We start from the raw sequence: 21523 nt of genomic DNA on the forward strand, positions 1-21523 counted from the left end.
AAGTGACAAAAACAATTTAAACAACAAAAGGCTCCCGGTTTGCTCTTCTCCTCTTGAATGGGCCTCACTGAACGGATCTATTTAAATGACAATTTGTGGGGGACAACCCCCCTCCAAATGCTCTCGAATTAGATTTTTTTCCCTTTCTTAAATTAATGTGCAGTGCTTTAACGGAGATCAGCATTAAGGAGATTATGACGGTCACAGCGCTCCCGCGGGCGCCCGGCGCGGTTGTTGTGGCACAGCTCCGACTGGGAGCACCGCGAAGGAGCGCCCACACCGACCCCCGATCCCAGGGCACAGCCCCTCCGGCACCGCCGCAGCCCCCCGACCCACTGCCCCCGGCGGGTCCGGCGGTGCCGTTAGGACTCCTCGCTGTCCTCCTCGCCCCGGCGCCCCGCGTAGAGCGCTGCCAACTGCCGGAACCGCGGCCCCCAGCCCCCCAGGTAGGAGAAGTCCTGCTCCGAGCCGCTGGACCACGTGTTGATGGAGCTGAGCGAGGGAACCGGAGAGTCGGAGCCCTCGAAGGCGTAGGTCTGGAACGAGTCATAGGGCGGCACGGAGAGGTCCTCGTCCGCCTGCTCCACCTTCCTGCAGATGTAGTCTCTGAACACGGAGAAGTCCAGGTCCGGGCTCTGCACCCACTGCGGGAGGGCATGGCGCTCAGAGGCCGGGTTTCCTCCCTCTCCCGGCCCCCCGCCCCCGTCCCCGCCTTTGATCTCACTGAAGTCGTAGAGGCTGCGCAGGGCGGACATGTCGTAAGCCTCCGTGTCCTGCTCGCCCCCTCCTTCGTCGTTGTATTTGATGACATTGTCCCTCATGTCCTCGTCGTCCTCGGATGTCAGGTGGCTCTTGTGGTGTCGCTTCAGCGTGAGGATCAGAAGCACCAGCACTGGGGGAGGAAGCACAGAGACTGTCGGAACAGGCAACGTGCTGTGCAGCAGCAGCACGCTCAACCTGCACCAGGGCACAAAGGCAGAACCCCTCTGGCACAGGGCGCACCGGCAGCACAGAGCACAGCCCCGGCGGCTCCCACCAGCCGGAGGGCAACAGTTGTGCCACATCAGCACCTGTGAGAAGTGCTGGCTCAGTGCAGATCGGGAGATCCCTCTTACATGCTGCACAGCCACTGAGACGGGAGGGACAGATGGATGAGCACACGGCTGGACAGACAAACGGATGGAGTCTGGGGAAGATGCATTGGAAAAGGGGGGGATGAATCACGGCGGCAGCCAAATGTTGTGAGGGCAATTGTGGAGCAGATGGCATGGAGCATGAGCAGCAAGCCACAGATGTGTCCTGGATCATCATCCATTCAGCCCATCACCTTTTAAGCACCGACGTGCACTTTATTCTTTTGGGCAATTAGGCAGAAATTTGTTTGCACTGCACTGGAAAATGAAACCAGTGTAAAGTGCCCCTTATGAGAAAGGGTTTTCTAAATGGAGATGTGACAGGAGATGGGGATCCATGCCATGCCAAGGAGAGGGGACTCCCCTGAGTCCTGGCAGCCCTCAGCAGCCAGCTGCAGGCCAGCCCCACTGCTGAAGAGCTCTCAGCTTTCCAGCTGCCCTGCGCTGAACCGGAGGGCACTGCAGCATCATCTCTCCATCCCCATCGCATTCCCACACACAGACAAGTCCACACTGCTCTGCTTCTCCACACTGTGCCCCGGTGCTCCAGCACACGCAGTGCCAGAGCCGATGCAGCATCCTGGGCAGCACTCACCGACCAGGATGAGGATGCACACCAGCAGTGCGATGAGGGCGCCGGGGCTCAGCGTTGCTGACATGGCGTAGGCAGTGCTGTTGCAGGACTGGATGGCCCCGGTGCTGTCACAGCCACAGACCCGGATGGTCAGCGTTCCTGTGCTGCTGAGGGCCGGGGGGCCGCTGTCCACCACCAAAATGGGCAGCAGGTACACGTCCTGCTCCTGGCGATTGAAGCCCACTCTCTGCGTGTGCACCGCAGCTGTGTTGTCTGCAGGGAAGAAGTAAAGCCACAGCAAAGTCATTTCCATCATAGAAACAGCAGGGTCAGTATGAGCTGCTCTGCTCATAGGATGAAACCTCGGGGTGCAGAGAGGCACAAATTATTGTCCAGACACCAACTCCAGTGCTCACAGCTCAGCCAAGCAGGGGCTGTGCACCTCTAATCGTCCCCAGGCCCAAGAGGCAGAGGGGAGGAGCCCAGCCCAGCACTCTCTGGGTCCTTTTTAACTTGTGCAGGAGCAGGCTGAGCTCCTCTGAGCCAGCAGCTCCATCTGTTCAAATGTGGCTGCTTCAAGGGCTCAGCAGCACCACTCAGTACCATAACACAGCCACTGTGTGACACACCAGGGCTCCGGGGCCAGGGGTGAGCCTGGGCAGCCATGCACCACCCAGAGCATGGAGGATAGGAGAAGGGCCTGGGATCAGCTCTGCTCCCTGCTCACCTGTGTGTGTGCCACTCACAGCCGGCCAGCAGAAGAACCAGATGGACAGCAAAGGACTGAACAGTGGCTGAACAATTGCGGCCAGATGTCAGAAGGTGCTGCCGACTGTCTGCAGACTTTATCTAATAAAACGTAGATCGGCCTGTTTGCAGCAAGGTGCTGCTGTCTGCAGCCTCTCTCCTCATTGCTCCTGATTTATGTTGGACTGGCCCCTTTCTGTATCAATCAGCAATTCTATCGGAAAAGACATCTATTTTAATCGTGGCTCTTGGGCCGACTGCCACCACGGAAATTGCTGTATGGATCGGTGCAGCCTGGGAGCACCGGGGCACAGAGGGACAGGAGCCACACGTAGGGCAGCGGGGCGGGCAGGATGCGGGCAGGTCACAGGGCACCGCGCTGCAGCCAGGGCAGAGCATAGCATGGAGCTCAGCTGGCATGGCTGTGTTGCTGGGGATGGCTGGGATATGGGCATAAAGGAGGCAGGAAAACATCATTTCTCTTCCAGTTCACGTGAGAATGCAGGTCTGCCCTGAAGAGCTCAGCTCGCTTTCCAGCTGGGGAGAGGCGTGGACGCTGGGCAGAGGACCACACCAACCAACGTTCAGAGCTGCACTGAATGGCACACAGCCAGGATTCAAAACCAAACCTTGTCCCTCCATGCAGAGCTGTGCTGTGGTTTTCACTAGCAGAATTCTTCCTTTGGATGTAGCACCTTTCATCCACCAACGGAATTTTCCAGGTAACCTCATTCCTCCCTGCCCACAAAGCACGTTTCAGAAAGGCAACCACCCCAGAGCCCAGATCACAAGGCAGCAATAAGGTGATATTGCACTCAGATATTGCAGGGCTGCAGCACGCAGCGCTGGCTCACGCTTCCCAAACCAGAAAAGATCCAAGTGCTGCAGTGTGGGCAGCCTGCACAGGCCAGGGGACTGCCTGCAGAGGAGTGTGCTGCTTCTATGCCCGCAGGCTGTCTGGGGTCCCTGCCCTCGGGCTGCAGCACAGCTGTGACTCCAGGCACAGCACAGCCCAGTGCAGAAATGAGTGGGAGGGAGGAGCAGAGCAGATTCCTATTCCCTACCAAGGCTAAGCTGGGAAAAATTGAATTGTTATGCTAATCGTTTGCACAAAGGTAACACGATCTCATTCGGTGCCGCTCCCTCAGCTTGCTGCAGCGTAGCAGGGAGATATAAATAACATTAATGGTGCTATCTCAGCGAGAGGCCAGGACCAGCTCCCAGCTGTCCATGCTGATTGCAAGCACTGGGCACCCACAGATGGTGGAGATGTGGTCACGGCAGCTCAGACAAGGCACCACTCCCAGATCTGGCCCACCAGTCCCCTGCACCATATCCACCCCATGGGACCGAGGGAGCAGCCCCAGCGTGCATCTCCAAATCTCATAGCGGGGGGCCGAGGAATCCCCTTCAGTCTGCAGCCTGCTGAGAGCAGGGCCTGCCGCGCAGCACTGCATGCTGTGTGCTTAGAAATGGTCTGTGGCAACGAAGGGGAAATAGACATGCAAGTTGCAGAGGCAGCTGCCACCCTCAGCTCGCTCTGACAGCGCTGCACCACCGAGCTCCGCACCGCCCAGTGCGGGAGGGAGAAATATCCTCACTGCTGAACCCACAAAGTAAAAATAAAGCAGCAGAGCAGCCAGCTCCGTGTGAGAAACCTCTGCTCAGGAAGGGGCTGTGCAACTCAAAATGGTGCATGGGAGAGACAAAAAAACTACAAGCACCAAACTATTTCAGTCATCACAAAGCAACATTTTTCTTTTCTCATGGGGAGACGTGAGCACGTCCTACTGGAGGAAGAGCCATAGAAATTGCATGTTCACACCAGGGATGTTGCTCACCATGGGCAGACCCCCGTGAAGCCCCAGCAGTGCCTGCATCCAACTCCTCCACCTGCTGTCACCCTCATGCCCCTCCCAGCACCTTCTGGATCCCTGTTCCTTGCACAACAGCTGCTGACAGGAGAAAGGCAGCGCAGGGTCCAGGAACACGCAGAGATTTTACTCCATGCCACACGGTATCACCTGATGCAATGGTCAGGAAGCAGCACCTCTACCTGCTAGAGGAGCAATCAAAAAAGGCAGAAACCAACGTGAGCAGAGCACAGGGACCAGTCAGTGCACGGAGAGGAATGTAATATACACTGGCGGGAGCATAACACGACTAGGAATAATGAAATAATTATGTCTCTCAGACTCCCTCTCCAAAGAGGCTCTTGGCAGCTTCAAAGACAGAGCTAATAAATCCTTCTCATAACTCAATCTTGATCAGCACCAGCACAGCAGAAGACAGTGACCACCTCTGACCTGGGTGCTGCTATCTGTGCCCTCTCCCACATCTCAGTGGGTGCCCACCTTTCCCTTCTCTGCTTCTGCTCTGCAGCCTCCGTGTCCCATTCCCAGGGGATGCAGAGTCCCTGCTGGGACCCCTTCCAGTCCCAGAGGGTGCAGCTGCTATGAGAAGAATCCCTTTTTCCCCTTTGCCTGTTTCTGCTCTCCAGTTCTCTGAATGCCAGGCCACAGCACCACTGCTGCTCCCTTGCCTTTGGCTCAGCCCTCGCAGAGGTTTGATGCTCTTTTTCACCCCAAATCCGATCAGCATCTGCGCTGCTCATGCTGAGAGAGGCATCCCTACAGGGCTGGAGGAGGCTTTGTCTATCCTGAGGCAATCCCCAAATCCTAACATTTTGCTTTTGATTGCAATGATTTTTAGATCTTCTATCAGCCATTACAAGCTCTTAATGAGACCTGCAGAGAGTTCTGACATCTGCTTGCCTAGCCCTTGAGCTCCGGAGTCAATAGCTCCATGTGTCGCTCCATATTATCTACCACCCTTCCAGGTTGCTGGGCTTAGATGCTCTCTACTGTCTCTTCCAACACAATTAGCATTTCTTGGAGAACATGATTTCAGTATTTAATTGCCTTTAATCCTTTTGTAATCAATATTCTATGGCTAGAAAGGCCCAGCAAAAGGTGAGTTAGGAGTCACAGCATGGTGAATGGCTTTGGAAAGGCACCGGTTGAACCTGGGCAAGGCCAGCTTCCCCAGCACTATCTCCCCTTTTGGACACTTTATTTGCTAAAGCATCTGCATTCCAGATTGGGCTCACAGCTATCACAAACGACTTTTCATTCACATCTAACGAATTAGCAAGTGCTCGAGCACTCACTTGGACAGGTCGAGAGCAGAAAGCGAGAGATGCCAATAGGAAACAGCACTGTTTCTAAAAGCCTGAGTCCTCCATGCGGCTCCAGCGGTAATTCAGCTAATGCAGAACGTCCTGCAGGGTCACCTTTCGCTCTTACATCCCTGACCTGGCACCAAGGCAGCTCTTGGCAGTGCAGGCAGCAATGCGTGCCACCAGGCACTGATGAGCGGGGCTGCAGGCAGTAACTGCAGGCACTTTGCAGAACGGATTGCAACAAGAGTGTTCCCAAGGGGATGCTGGTCCCTGGGGACACCACCCTCCCGAGACGGCTTTCTGCTGCCTGGTGGGAGCCGAGGGAAGAAGGTGCAAAGCAAAAAATGAGAAGGATTTAAGCGAGAGCTTAGCGGATCCATCTGTGCTGACATCCATCAGTGTCACTCTTTGGCTGCAAAAGCAATATTTATAAATCACGTTTCAAAACTGGCTACAAATTTGTACAAAGAAACAGATGGGCTGGTGGTAGCAGTTTGTCACCACTGATATTTATATGGAGGAGGAGAGATAAGTGGAAGAGGGGCGAGGCAAGGGTGGGGGGCAATGCAGAGAGCAGTGGGGGAACCGGGGAGAGGAGGGGCACAACCAGGGCTTGCTATGGATCGGAGGAGTCAGGGCAGGGGGAAACCAAAGGGAGATGACAGCAAAGCACACACACAGCAGAAGTGAGGAATGCCTCCATCTGCACAGGCAGCCACCGCCTCCTGCTGTGGCAGAAAGCACCGCTTGGCAACTGGGAGGGTCTCCAAACACCCTGGGAATAACCCTGCAGCAACAGCATTTGTTTACCGAGAGCAGAAGGCGGGAGGTGACGCCAGCTTTTACTCATTTTATGCAGTGTTGCACCACATGCAGGTTTGTGGGATCATTTAGCACGGAGGATTACCCCGCGTGATGAGCGCGTCGTCCCACTCATGAGAGCAGCAGCTCGGGGGGGGGGGGGGCACATCCTGGGCCCTCCTGCAGCTCTGCCCTGCAGCACTGGCTCTGGGGTCCCTGCCCATGAGCCCCACTGCACGAGCAGGGCTGACCCCAATGCTGCTGGCAGTGGAGCAGCCCCTGCCGAGTCCCAGGACCCTCCAGCAGCGATCCCAGCAGCACCCCAGCCTGGGTCCAGCACAGCCCGGTTCAGAGCAGGCACTGCAGCCCCAGAGCTGACATTAGGGTGCAGGAAGGGATGGACCAGCATGGAACAGAGCTCCCATATGTTTTCCTGAGGTCAGGGAAGGAAGTTAATCGCTGGGCGTGGGGCAAAATCTTATGGAGGATTAAAGCTTGCTTACATGCTAAGAAGCAAAAGTCTGGTGACCAGCTGCCCTATGAGTGCAGGGGGGGTCGTGGGTCAGAGACAGCTGTGCTTTTCAGGACACAGAACGATATCGGTTCTCCCACAATTTTGTTGGAAGTTCTGCTGCAAGCTCTGTTTGAACAACCCTAATAACGCCAAACAGGGAGAAAGCCTTGCTGCACAGTCTGCTGGCCCCCACCTGGGTTGGTCCCTGTGGCAAACACACATCTGGCTGGAGAAGACCCCACTAGCTGCAAGGGGCCTTGCTGTCCTTACCTGAAATCAGCACCTAAACTCACCAAGAACACCCACTAAAGACAGGGAACAGCATGATAACTGCCCTCCAGGACTGCCACCACCCACACAAACACAGCCTGACTGCTGCTCCCTCCAGCATCCCTGGGGCTGCTCCCATGGCCACTGCCCATCCGCAGGGCGCTGCCCAGTTACCCTCATGGCAGTCTGGGGCTGACCCACACTCTAGGGCATGCTTTGCAGAGGGATGAATGGTAATGCTGCAAACAGGCACATGTTCATCTCCTTGCCTGCAGGCAGGTTGGAGATTTCACACCAAAGAAGGGACCACAAGCCCTGAAAACACAGTGAGCTAAGCAGACTGCGCTCTGCAACAAAGGAGGAATCTGATGGACCCACTATAAGAAAATGCACTCAATGGGCCTATCTCAGAACCAGGAGCTGTAGGGATACCTATGGGCTCCTGAGCTGCACCCAGCACAGCCACAGCCCCTCACATCCACCAGCAGGGCTTACCCTTAACATCCAGCAGAGAAAAGTGGTGGTTGTTGGTGGCTTCAGGTGCCAGCGTGAAGTAGAAACGATGACCACCCTGAGGCTCATCACGGTCCACAACGCTGATTGTCTGGATCAGCTGTGGGGAGAGAGCAGAGGTGAGCACCAGAGCCACCCCACAGCCTCAATGGGGTCACGTTTGAGGGTGTGAAACAGTAGAGCACCACAGGGACCAAACCAGCCCCTGCCCTGCATGCACTGCTGGTGGCACAGAGCTGGCAGAGCCCTGGGAGAAGGGCCGGGGGCTGCTCACTACCTGGCCTGGCTTGGCGTCCTCACACACCGCAGCCTCATAGGGGGTGGCGAGCTCGGGAGGGTTGTCATTCACATCCAGGATGCGGATGCGCAGAGAGGCTCTCGACACCTGCGAATGATTATCTGAAACAAAGGAGAACCAAAGCTGCAGTAGGAGGTGCCATCTGCTGCTGATAGGGAGCAAGCCCTCCTCATCCCATCTGCCTATGGCTGTGGTGGGTCAGGCAGCTGCTGCCAGTGCTGAGGTCATGCTGGGTGACCTCTGCAGGTCGGCTGCTCCTGCAGAGCACCGCTTGGCCTCACTGCCCATGTCTCCCAGTAAGTGAGCCCAACGGCTGGGCTGTGTGCCCAGGACTCCCAGCAATCTGCTGTTAGCCCATTCTGCCCAGCTGGGAGCAAGGCCCCACGGTCAGGTCAGAGCTGTGGGTACCGCAGCTGCTGTGGGGCACACGCGCAGAGCCTGGAGCCACACGCACAGCTCTGATCACAGCATGTGCCCCAGGGTGCCCTCTCTACCAGCAAATCACTGTGGAGGGCCTGATGTTTCCTGAAGCTCTTCACATGCTTCCAGGAATGAGGAATTCCTCACTCTCCATCTCCTTTGTTCCACCCAGAGGTTACAGCTCAGACAGACTCAGTGCCTCTCCTCTCACAGGCAGGAGCTCTGCTGTCTGTTTGTCTACAAAATTAATACTGTCCCCCACGTATCAGTAGAGGAGGAGCCAAGGGAGGGGAGATTTAACACTGCTCCATAATTAGCCAGGAACCTGAGCCCCCTCCTGGAGCTGCCTTCACCTCACCCGTGCATTATCACTACCTCTCACCCAGAGCAGCTGCTCTGGTGATTAGATGGTTGCTTTTGGGGGAGGGAGGCAGAAGTCGTGACTAAAAGCCTGGAACACCGTGTTATTTTAAAAAGCATGTTGGTGCAATGAAACAAACTGCCATCACTTCCAGGGGGAGAGACAGTGGGAGGCAGTGGAGCAGGAGGGAGTGGGGACCCGGGGGCAGTGCTCTGTACCCACTGGGGCTGCAAAGAATCTGAGGGGAAATCAGTTCAGCTCCTGCAAGGAGAAGGGTGACAGCACTGCTTCACCATCCTCAGCTCACTGTAGGAAGATGGAGATCCTTACTTCAGTGCTATGGTGCAAGGAATCTGGCACTGCCCCGCTGAGAGAAGGAGAGGAGACAGAAAGAGAAAAGAGGAGGCAGAGCGCAGAAGGAGCAGCCCAGGTCCCCCTCCTCCCCTTCCCAATCACATTCCCCCAGTGCAGGAGCAGATCCCAGCACAGCCAAGTGCTCCCAGACCCCCTTTGATGCAGCCATCTCCAGGAGTACCGAGCTCAGCAGCGCAATCCGCTCCTCTGTATTCCAGCGGTCCCATGATCTATGTGAAGGCTCCTCAGTCGCTTTCCTTATAAACCTCCCCTTCCTTTCAGCCAGCACCTGAATTTACAGGCGTAACATACGAAAAATATTTGGATGAGTTTGATAAAACTATCTCCAAACCATCTTTGAAACAGCCTTCCTGCGGCTGGCGGAGCGTTAAGTGGATTTATGACGGTCAGAAGCGCGATGAGGAGCGCGTGGCGGTGATGGAAGGCGCACAGCACGCCGCAGTACTGCCAGCATCACTGCTGCATCCCCAAAGCACAACTGTGCAGCACCTCCACGTGCACAGAAACGCTCCCACCCCTCACATGAATGCTCTCTTCACCACCACCAGGCAGAGCACAACAGGGCACTGTGTGCCGCGGAGGGACTGAGCGCGACCGCGGAGGAAAAAAGTCATTTTCCGTGGCAATGTCTCTCCCAGCTCAGCTGACTGACATGCAAATTAGTTTAATTATTTCTTCTTCTAAAATAAATTATATTTTGCAGTGGCTGCAATATGTTGTGTCAGGCAAAATTACATTCAATATTTTTAAACTAATTGATGTCAGCCTTGAGAAAACCTGATTGACAGCAGCGAGGAAACCAGGCTGCTACCTAAACGGTTCCCTAAATTAAAATTAAACATGTCGGGTTCCTGCATTTCCTCCAGGAGTTGGAATGCTATTAATCTGAAAAGACTGAGGAAAGAGACATGGAAAACACGCGGAACACAGGGGAGATGCTGGGAACGCAGCGGGTGAATGGCTGGCAGCTGCCTCTGCCAACCTAGGCCTGATGGTGTGGGAGATGCTGCATCACGAGCTGTGCCATGCAGCTCCATGCTGCAGCACCTCCCCAACAGCTCCGCTCCCTGTGCTGCCATGAGAGCACTCCCTGGGCTGGGTGTCATCCAAGGGCTCCACTGCACAGTCACACCGAGGCTGAGACCAATGCCCTGGCTGAACTTACAGCCCCAAGTGGCTTCTTTAATTCAGTTAGCCAGGAGTGCAATCATGCAAGGGACCCGGGCTCTGCCCTAGGCAGAGGCTCCCAGACAGCTGCCAGCAGGATGCCCCACTGCTCCACAAGCACTGGGAGCTGTGTGGATGAAGATAGCAATGATGGGAAGAGGCTGTGGAGATGCTCGACCATCCCCTCTGCAGCAGGAAAGGAGGGCAGTGACAGTTGCACTGTGCTGGGATCCAGCTGGTGCCTCTTCAGACCCTCATGCAAATTCACGATGAAGTGCTTTGGACTTTCACAACCAAACCTCTGTTGTGCAAACCCAAACCCAGCTGTGCTGAAGCAGCTGTACCATTTGCACTGCCCTGCTGTGTGGCCACATCACAGACAGAAAGCTGCTCTGCAGCATTCCTGGAGCCCAAAGCCCAGCTCCAGGAAAGCCCCACGGGCTGCGATTGTGGCTGCAGCACTCCTCTGCACTGGGCACAGCACACAAGCCGCTCTCTTCCACATCAAGACCGAATTGGTACAATACTGAATTCAGAATTTTTACATCGGTGGAGAAGTCAGAAGTGCCAGGAGTGGAATTTTAATCCTCACCGTCTCAGCAAATTGGGAGAATAAAATGCAGACTGGGACGGACCGCTGCTTTCCAGCTGTGAAGCACAGGGCAGCTCTACAGCTATCAGCAGAGCTGCGGACTGTGGAACAGAGCACAGATAGCAGGGACACTGCAGGGGCTTGGCTGGGGCACAGCTCCTCAGACACAGGGCCAACACCAGCAGCTGGGGCTGACGACGCAGCTCCAGGGAAGCAAAGTGGAAACAACAGAGCAGCCAAGTAACATACAAATGGCTCTCACCTCTCCTGAGCCCTGCCCAGACTCAGCAGCATGAGAGTCATTAAATCGCATCCAAACACAATGCTCTGATTAAAGCCAGTCTCCAGCAGGAAGATTTATCATCTCAATTACCAGCAGTGGACACAGCAGTCAAGGCCTCATCATTTTACATGAGCAAAGAGGAAAACAGGAAGAGAATCACTAATATTAGCCCAAGGAAGGTAAACAGCTTGTGAGTGAGATGAAGATTTATTTCTGGGAGTGCTTGGCCTGGTCCCAGCCCAGATTTGCTGAATGGTTCCCATGTTTCCCGCTGGCTGCACTGCTGCAAGGCCAAATACTGCGCTCAGCAGCAGCCTGCAGGGGCACATCAGGAGCCTTCTGCTGCTTCTCTTACTGCTCCTCGGATGCAAACAGTCTCTCAAGTTATCTACAGGTGGGGCATACCCCCCTGGATGTGGTCTCTGTAGCAGGAGCACCTGCTGCTAGGTCTTGTGCAAATCTAAGCAGCCAGCCTGGCCACAGGAGCACATTTTGCCAGCTGGCACGTTCCCAGCAGCTGCTGCTTGTTAAACCCCCGCAGGGCAGTGCTGCCAGGGATGGAAAGGCAAGATTCAGGACACTGCACCCCAGCTGCTCACCAGGGCACAGCTTCCCTCCAGCCCCAACCAGATTCAGAGCTGGGCACATGGCTCTATAAGGCTCACATCTCCACCAAAGCCGACACTGTACCTCAGTTATGGATGAATACCTGCTGCGGAGAATGGCTACACACCCCTGGGCAGTGCCATGCCAGCCTCAGCATGTGCATTCACATGTGTGCCACTGAGCACACGCCAGACAGCACTGCTGCAAAGCTGTGGGGCACACACTGCCAGCACAGAGCCCCCAGCTGCCCCAGGGCAGTGCTGCAAAGCTGTGGGGCACACACTGCCAGCACAGGGCCCCCAGCTGCCCCAGGCATTGCTGCGACGCCCCGCTCCCAAGTCCCCCCCCCCGTCACTCTGAAGGCCTTACCTTTACAACTGCCCTTTCTGCCTGAGGATTCAGACATAAATTGTGCTTTAAATTCAATATCAGTCATTAATATTTCATGATTACAAAACGTTAAGGATAATGTCACGGGGAGGAATGTCTGGGCAGTTAAAATGGATGAGTCAGAGCCCGCTGATGGGAGAAGTCGAAGCGCTGGAGTCTCCCTGGCTTTGAAGCGATGCAGCCTGACAGGCGCTCCTGCCTGAGGGGAGCTGCAGCATTTACTGACTTGCTCTGAAATCTTAGATGCCGCGTATAAATATTTTCCTTCTGATTCTTGTCACCTCACGTTTCCTCTGGATGCTGAGCACCATCAGCTCTCCTCCCCTGGCAGCGGGGCAGTGCCGTGCAGAGCTCACCCACCCCTGGGCACAGAGCATCCCGTGGGGTGACAGAGCCACAGAGGTCCCAGCCCGGGGCAGTGGGGTCTGCCAGGTCACTGACTGCCCTTGCTGGGGCAGCCCTAAATGAGTGGATCATTGCCACGATGACCATTCTGCAGCCACAAGGAACTGCTGGGCCCTCAGCCAAAGCCCTGGCACATTGAATCTGAATGGCACCTTCCTATTCAGAATGAGCAAAGAAAAGGGAACCAGGAACCCTGTGGGGTGTGCCCAGGAAAGGCTTCATCCCGTGAGCAGGCTTTGGCAAATGTCCGCGGGAACTGGGAGGTGTTGTACAGCCAAAGCACAAAACCTGGCAATGCCTTTCTGCTTCCCAGCACAGTGCCTTGGATGGAAGTCAGTCTCCATCTTAAGGCTCAGAAAAAGGAACACACGGAGAATCTGAGTGTTCCCTAAGGTCCTTGGGGACCCAACACAGACCCTGCACCAAAGCCCTGTGCAAACATTACAGGGCAGCAGGATGCCCAGGGCAACCCCACCATCTTCCTACCCTCAGCACAGCACCTGCAGGGAATCAAAGCCTTCCCTTTGCTTCTATTATTTTCTTTTCATTCCTCAAGAGGAGTTTATTCAAAGCTTCTTTGAGCAGCAGGACCAGGTTTGTTCTTTTCTTTCTTTACCGGAATAGAAACGGCAAACAGAACTTCTGCTGGAAACATCCAAGCTGGGCTCTATCACCTCAGGATCACGCAGACAGAGGGAAGATCAACCAACAAAACCCTCGCAGCCGCTCAGCTCCCTCCTGCCTCTCCCAGCCTGGTGTGAGCAGATCCTGTGCTTACTGCAAGTGCAGGCCCTATGGTGGCACAGCCATAGGGAAGATGGCCATAGGAAATGACCATCAAACTGTGGTCCAGCCCAGACGGCTGCTCCTCTGCTCACCTGCTTCCATTGCCAGGATGGTGATGTTGTGCCATCCCGCTGTCTCCCGGTCCAGGACCTTTCCTGTCACAATGGCACCCGTGTTGGCATCAATGTCAAAGATCCTCTCTGTGTCCGTGCTGCGGTCAATGGCGTACCTGGGTGCAGGCAAGAGGGGAAAATGTGAAAAATGGGACATGCCAAAGGGAGCCTTGGCGCCCTGTTTGGAGGCAGGGCTGGAAGGGAAGCCCAACCCAACCACGGCCATCAGGTGCAGCCGTAACACAAATAACCACCGCCGCCGCCGCGATCGGAATTAGAAATCCAGAAGGCCTACAAATCACAACAATGCAGCATAATGCCATTGTGTACGGCATCTTTCATACGCGCTGCATCCCAGAGCGCTTTACAGAATTAAATAATACAAGACAGCAAAGAGCACAAAGGATAAATTACCGAGAGGAGAGCTGGGAATAAATTAAAGCCTTCGGTCACATGTCCAACAACAGGAGGAAGATGAATGTAGGGACAAAGCAAGCTGGAGAGCTGACAGACAGGGCAGGGCTCAGGGCAACCCCAGGCTGGCAGCGTGCTCAGGGGTGACACAGGCACGCTGCGTGGCGGCTGCTCCAAGTGCCTGTGGCTCACAGTGTGCAGCTCATGGTGTGCAGCCCATGTGCCTGGCACTCCAGGCATGGCCATGCTGCACAGAGCCATGGACAGCCTCCTACCTCCCATATCCAGGTCCAGGAGGGAGCCAGCTGGGGGGCAGGTCACCTCCCAGGTCACCCATCCACACAGCTGAGCATCCCTACCTGATTCAGGGACCCAAAAGGCACACCAATGGCTCTGTGCCTACAAGCCCTCACTGTTACACAGCACCAGATTGCATTCCTCAGCTCCCTCCTTCTCAGGCAGACGGGGGTGAGAATGTACAACAGCATTTGCTTGTAGTTAAGGGAAAATTGCTGTCTAAATCTCACTGGTGCACGTGCACAAATGATCACGTTCCACACCTGCATGTCGGTCTTCCCTTGGAGGTGACGGGGATCTGTCACACAAAGCCCAGGCATCACCAAACCACATCCCAGGGAATTCCCAGCCCTCCTGCATTTCCTGCCCCATCTCCAACCTGGAAATGGAGCATCTATGAACATAGAGCCAAGGGACAGTGACACTGGCACGTACTGCAGCCTCTCATCCACTCCACACTCACCCACTGTGAAGGGACAGGAGGGGTCTGGCAACCCTTGCAGATCCAACATTGTGCTAGAAGGAGGAACAGAAATCGGGATGACAAAATCTGCTATCCTTCCAATAGCACAACTGATACATTTGTGTAATTGCTCCGATTGTTCTCCCACAGCTGCTGACCCCTAACACGTCCTGTTCCGTGATCACATCTGGCAGCAGCTGCCTGCACGGCCAGAGGGTACAGGGAGCACCGTCGTGTCACCGGTAAGCACTTCTTGTGCTTCTGATTGCTTCACTGCTGAGCTTGTCTTCTGTCATTTCAGAGCTGGCTGGGAAGGACTGACTGCCCACATCCTACAGCAGGACACAAACTGGAGCAGAAAATCTGATCCCTTTGTCATTGCTGCTGCACTCCTCAGTGCAATGCTGTCAGGAGACAGAGCTCTGGGTGCTGCCTGTGTTCATCACTGATGTGGGGCTGAGATTTGAATGTGGCCAGTCCAAGTGGACCTACAGCCCTTCATCTGCTCCACGTGGCCTTCCCTTCCCAAGGAGTTATGGCCACCCCCACGGAGACCAGGGCTTCCAGTGGGAAGGAATCCAGTTCTGCTCAATTGATGCCATATTGCGTAGTAGGATCTTTATCAACCAAAGTCTGTGCTGCCCTCCAGCAGTCCCATTTCCCCTTCGTTGTCCCACTGATGTTCTGCCCAGGGAGGGACACCATCATTCCCATGTCTTCCCTGTGCTCAGGGGGAGGATGCCACTATATTCCTTGCTCAGCTGCTGCTGCTCCATATCTGGAACTGCAGTGCCCAGCTCTGATTGGGATGCAGACCTTGTAAACCATTTTCTTCTCCTCCTGCTGGCACTGCCTGTTGGTCTGGATGTTACAAGCGACTGTTTAATTTAGACAGCTTTCTCGGTGCTCATCTTTCTCGTGAATGCATTTCTCGAGCAGTTTGTTTCACTTCTCCCTCTGAACGCAACGAGGAGCACATTTTATGCCATGTGTTTTGTTAATAGCGAGCTTTTCAACCACTGGGTGAAAAGCTTTTTGTTATGTTTGTTTTTTCCTCCTCTCCCTTTTGTATTGAAGCGGGTTGCAGTTCTCGCTGTGCTGCTGGACTCTGAGAAATGCCCATGTCCAACACGTGCCTCTGGATTTGCTGAATGCCAGACGAGAATATCTCTGAGAACCTTAAATCCCAAGCAACATTTTCCCAGTGCTGATAAAGCCTGGGATGCACGCAATCAGAGCACAGGCTCACTGCAGAGAGAAAAACAAAAGGCTTCCATCCAAACAGCCTCACACACACACAGCACATCACCGTATTGCCTAATACAATGGTTTGGATGAGAAACAGTGCTACGTTCAGGAAATACACAGCTAGCGTCAAAAAGGCAAATGGGAACTGAATGCTTTCTGAAAAAGAGTGCTTCTAGCTTTTGTCAGGCAACAAATAAGGATGGAAGAAAAAAAAAGAGCACCGTTCTCTCACACAGCGCTGCCCCTGCTGGGTCCCTGCGCTCCCCACAGGACACACAGCCCATGCTGAGCTCCAGATCCACCTGGCAGCACTGTGGCCCTTCTGCGCAGCTGCAATTGGGGGCTGCTCCCCCAGAGACGTTGGTGCTCTGTGGGCACCCAGGGAGAGCTGCAGCGGGATCCTCGTGCAGCTGGGATGTGGCACAGCCTTCTGTGTCACCTGGGGATGGATGCAGAGAGACAAGGGCACCTCCTGTCCCACTTGGCTTAAAATACTTCCCAAACCTCGTTACCAGCAGCCCGGTGTCAGCAGGGTTGAAGCGCTGACGGTGCTGATTTTTGCTGGGCTGTCTCCGGCGGTCCTTCTTCTTTCCTGCCTCGAGGGGACAGCACATCTCGGCACAGCAGAAGGTGTTGGCCTTCTCTGTACACGGCAGAGCCGATGGAGCAGAGCTCACGAGCCCGCATTCCAGCTCCCACCTCCAGCAGACAAGGATCAGGAACTTAAAGGGATCCACTGAACTGCACCAACTTGAAAGGCTTCACACTGACTTCAAGGGGCTGAGGATCAAATGCTGGTCACGCTGTCAGGACCGGCTGCTCTCTCATGTACCAGAGGTGAAGTACAAGTGCTGGCTCCTCGTGACTGTGCTTTGAGCTGCACACTTGAGATGCGAGGTGATGTGCTGCTGTCTCTCACTGATGGGCTGGTGGCACGCCCTGGCAGGATGCTCGCCTTCATCTTTGGGTGCTGCTTTGAAGCTGCAGGCGTAGCAAAGCCTTTTATTAAACCACACTGCAATTCCCTGCCTGGAGTCCTGTTGGCTGTGCCCTGTCCCTGAGCACATGGCATTGCCACACCTGGCACCGAGCTTGCTGTATGGTAACGTTTGGGCTCTAACCCTCCTGCTGTTCCTTTGGATCTGCTCCTCTCTGCTCCAAGTCCTCAGCATTCTGCACAGCAGTAGGAAGCCTCTCCTCTGCCTCTTTTTGTTCTGTCTGCAAATATTGCAACAAGCTCCATGGGGAAGGGCACGGAGAACAAGAGTAAATAAGGAGGAGACTTCTGTCCCCAAGACACCTTCCCCACAGCTGCAGATCACAAAATAGAATCTCCGTTCCGTAGCACTGCTGGAAACGTGTCAGTGCAAAGCACAGGTACTGGTGTATGCACACACTGAGGTCTCTACCCGCCATCCCAAGGCTCTGCCCCAGTTTACTGCAGGCAGGGATGGGCTCCGTAGAGAGCCCTCAATGCAGAGCCAATGCTGCTCACTTGAAGTGAGGCTGTGTGGAAGGTGCCTGCAGCCCCGCTGTCACCTGGCACAAGAACACACATTTCAAGGAAATTCTCCACATGCTGAGGATGTTTTCAGAACACCAGCTTTTCATCCCGACTGCTCATGACTCAGGCCAGTTGGCAGAGCCAGAAGGCTGCTTTGTGCCTTAGGTAATAACAATTTAACAAGGTAACAATCTCTTTAGCTACAAATTAAATGGAAACGGGAAATGTCCTGTGCCGATAAGCCGCTGCCTGGATTATGTCCCCTGCCCAAATATAACTCCTCTGATCTTTGATCCCCCTGCACGCACGCATGCGCACACACAGCTGAGCTCTGGCTCCGCACTTCCCAAGCCTCACCTCATTTATCATTCCCCATCGCTGCCCGCTTGTCACTCCTGCTCGCTCGCCTGGCCCGTGTCAGGCTCCACTGCGGCTGCCTGGCTGTCAGCACAAGGACACACAGGCGTCACCCAGACACCTTCCCCGGCACTCCCTGCCACTCAGAAGCCTGTCACTTGCCCACGACACGTCTGTCACCTGTGAGATGGTGGCTCTAGCTTGCCAATACCCATGCACAGACTGCTGCTCGCTGCCTGCTCTGCAGCACACACATGAAGCACTCATCACCTGCACCACCTCTCCACTCCCACTCTGCCACACGTGGTGGCCGTGAGAACCCCACACTGTGACCCCCGCTGCCAAAAGGGAAGGGGATACAGAGTTGGAGCAGTGCTTTACCGCACAGGATGGTTCGCTGTGTCCGGATCGAGGGCGGTGACCACCCCCACGATAGAGCCAACGTGAGCATCCTCCTGGACCTCCATTGTGTTGGAGGGGGGCCAGAACTCAGGAGGCTCATCGACGTCCAGCACAGACACCCGCACGATGGTCTGGTCCCGAAAGGTGCCCAGGTCTACAAACCGTGGGTCCACAAACTTGTTCAGGGCCTCCACCACCACGGTGTGCACTTTTTTTGACTCGTAGTCCAGAGGCTGAGACAATAGGAGAGAATTAGTCACTACTGGCCCAAGTACCCCCATTAGCCACATCCTGCCCCAGGACCCCCATTAGCCACACCTGGTGTTGCTGATCAGGTGTGGGAATTAAGTGGGCATGTTTCTGCTCCTAACAGGTGCTATCAGCAAGAGCTGTAAGCACTGCTCTCCATCACTTTGTGCACCTCTCCATCTGTACACTGCTCTCTCCCAGGAGCCATGCAGGCAGCAGAAGGCACTGCACTGCTGCTCCTTTTTAGTTTTCCCTCCCAGAAACAGGTCTGTGCTGTGCCATCCAGGCAGAACAGGTCTCTTCCTGCATCTGCAGGCACAGAAATGCTACTGCTAGAGCTGCGCTCAGAGGAGTGTTTATTTCAACTCAGACGCAGTAGAAGCCCACAAAGGAAAGGGCCCTCCTGGAGATGCCTGCCCTCCCCACAGCCAGCTTTTCTCCTCACCTTCTGAACGGTGATGACAGCCTCCTGGGTATTGCTGTCTGTGGTGACTTTGAACATCTCCACCCCTTCCTCATCCTTCATCTGATAGGTCATGTCGGTGTTCTCCCCGACATCAGAGTCCTCTGCCTTGACTCTCCCAATGGCAGTGCCTACAGGGGCAGTTTCTACGATGCTGAACTGATACATCTCTAGAGGAGAGAAAAGCACCAAGGTCACGGCTCTGCCTGCACCGTCCCCAGCCTGATGCACATCTTTGTGTACCTCCTTGGGACAGCTCTTGGGCCACAAGTACTGTCCAAACTCTGCCAATGTCTGTAGTTCAGAATGTCCTGAGAAAAACAAACCCCAGCCAAAAACAGGGGCTGCAAGAAGGGAACCGGGGAGAGCTAATGCTTTAAAGAGCCAGGTAGAGAAAGGGATGATTTTTCTACACAGACACAACACAGCAGTGTTGTCCAATTCTTGGCCAACTTCACCAATTGTAATTTCTAGGAGAAGCAACTAAAGAGCTGAGACACCTTCAGCTGTAGCATCCTCAGCTGAGGGAGTCCCCCCCATGGGGCTGCTGGGCAAGGACACACTCAGACCCAGGCACACCACTGCGCGTTCTGCAGTGCTGTGCTGCTGCCCCGCAAACATCCCGAGCAGCAGGGCTGGCTCAGCCTGCAGCCACACACCAGGCTGTGCCAGGAGTCCAACAACACGAGCAGAACTTACTCTGTGGGAAGCGTGGTGGGTTGTCATTGACATCAGTGACCACGATGGTGACGGTGGTGGAGCCGGACAGCCCGCCCAGCTGTCCCGCCATGTCCGTGGCACGGATCACCACCTCGTACCGGTCCTGTGTCTCACGGTCCAGGTCAGCCACAGCTGTCCGGATCACACCTGGAAGTGGGCAGTGGAGTGAGTGCAGGCACATGGCAGAGCATCTGCAGAGTCACAGAACAGGTGAGGCTGAGAGAGTTGGCTGGGGGGTACCTAGAGCAAGCTGGAGCTCCAAAGGGGGCCAGCTAGATCTCCCAGCCTCTGCTCATACAGCAGGCACTCTAACACTTAATTAACCCTCATAGTCCCAAATTTGGAGGAGGTCTGTGTTTTCCTCCAGGGAAGCCAGGAGCAGGGTAAAGGGTTGGTGGGAGCTAGCTGCACGCCGTGTGGAGGAATGCTATGTAAGAGCCCCTGCTGAGTCACGAAGCCCCTTTGGCAGCAATCTGCAGCAGTCCACTTATCCTTATCTGCTCAGACAGGAGCCACAGAAGGATGAGCACAGCTTGCAGCCATGGGAGGACTGGCTGCTGCAGAGCAGTGCAGGAGGGATGTGGGGCAGAGCTGCCCACTCACCCGACCTCTGCCATCCCAGTGGGTGTTCCCATTGGTGCACAGACCCCCTCATTTTCAAACGTGTCTTTAAAATGTGTCTCTAAGTTAGGAGACCAGGGAAGCTGTCAGTGTCCTGGGGCTGAGAATGCACTTGAGACAAAGCCAAACAAAATGCATGGTATGTTGGTGCTTCTTTTTTCCTTCTAGATTTCACTGTGTAAAAAGTCTTTTCAGGTTTTCATTCATCTGAGCAAGGAGAAATGACCAGGACTAAAATATACAGCAATGCAAAACAAGAAGGAAAGAGTAAGGAAGCCCAAAAAACATTGTGAAAGCAGAAGTTACGACTTTGTATGTCAGCCAAGATGTTTCATTTACATGGAAACAAAGCACAGAGAAACATTTTGAGAATGAAAGCAAGAAAGAACCGACTCTGCCCTGGGGTGGCACCAGGGGCACACAAGCACGTGTACATGAGTACAAGGTCATTAGTGGTGCATTCCCAGCCCCACTATCCCAGCAGCAGCCCAGAGCAGCTTAAAATCCCCTCCAGCTCAGTTTCGTAACATTCCACAGATTTAGCCACTGCTTTCTGTTTTTGTAATTGCTCTCTTCCAGGCTTTTCTGATTAACTATTGGCTTTACCTCCCATTACTGCGAGCCTTGCACATCCTCCTTTGCTCGGGTTTACCGAAGCCCAAATGGCAGACGCCCCGCCATGCCCTGTGCAGCCTGCAGCTATGGGGCCTGACCTCCTGGCAGCAGTGGACAGGTGACAAGAAGGAGCTGCTGGTGGTGTGGCACAATAGCAGTCAAATGTCACTGAGCTGAAAGGAAGAAAGGATCTTTTTTCCTCCTCTGCACGACATGACGGGTGCAGCAGTAGCTGGCAACGCTGCTCTGTAGATGTTTCTCTCTCCTTGCTTTCTCAAACTAGCAATTATTCCAACAATTATCGTTGTTGGGATTTATTATAAAGGCATCACTGCCATTTCAGATGCTTGCAGCTTCCCGGCTCTCACGGACAGACACAATCTCACCCAGTTCTCTCCAGTTTGTCATTTCAGTTCTATCATTACTTGAACTGTCACCATCTTCAGCCCCATGGAGGCTTGTCCCCTATTCCTTGGGCACTTCCAGCTTCTGCCTACTAACACACAGGAGAAAGTCTCAGCCCTCCTGGCGCTTGCTCACCAAAGCCCACTCTCCACGCCAGCACACGGGTCAGAAGCACGGAGCACAGCTCCTGGCAGGGCACATCCCAAACCTTCTGCACAGGGCTGGCCTCAGCTGGT

General features: G+C 54.7%; 1 protein-coding gene across 2 annotated transcripts in view; it reads right to left on the reverse strand.

Annotated features, from left to right (window-relative positions):
- Positions 1-362: 362 nt before the first annotated feature.
- The window catches only part of CDH22 (cadherin 22), a 33934-nt gene continuing 12773 nt past the window's right edge, over positions 363-21523 (reverse strand). The window contains exons 4-12 of one of the 2 annotated variants that reach the window (XM_042884908.1): positions 19626-19793; positions 18909-19096; positions 18194-18447; positions 13509-13645; positions 8011-8132; positions 7716-7833; positions 1729-1980; positions 743-892; positions 363-679 (exon numbers count right to left, since the gene is read on the reverse strand). In XM_042884908.1, coding sequence (XP_042740842.1) covers positions 363-679; positions 743-892; positions 1729-1980; positions 7716-7833; positions 8011-8132; positions 13509-13645; positions 18194-18447; positions 18909-19096; positions 19626-19793 — 1706 coding nt within the window. Of the gene's footprint in view, positions 893-1728; positions 1981-7715; positions 7834-8010; positions 8133-13508; positions 13646-18193; positions 18448-18908; positions 19097-19625; positions 19794-21523 lie in introns of both variants that reach the window. The other variant, XM_042884907.1, reaches the window with a different exon arrangement.

Source organism: Lagopus leucura, unplaced genomic scaffold (assembly GCF_019238085.1).
Source record: "Lagopus leucura isolate 7727_CA_CO unplaced genomic scaffold, USGS_WTPT01 Super-Scaffold_100047, whole genome shotgun sequence".
NCBI classification, from domain to species: Eukaryota; Metazoa; Chordata; class Aves; order Galliformes; family Phasianidae; genus Lagopus; species Lagopus leucura.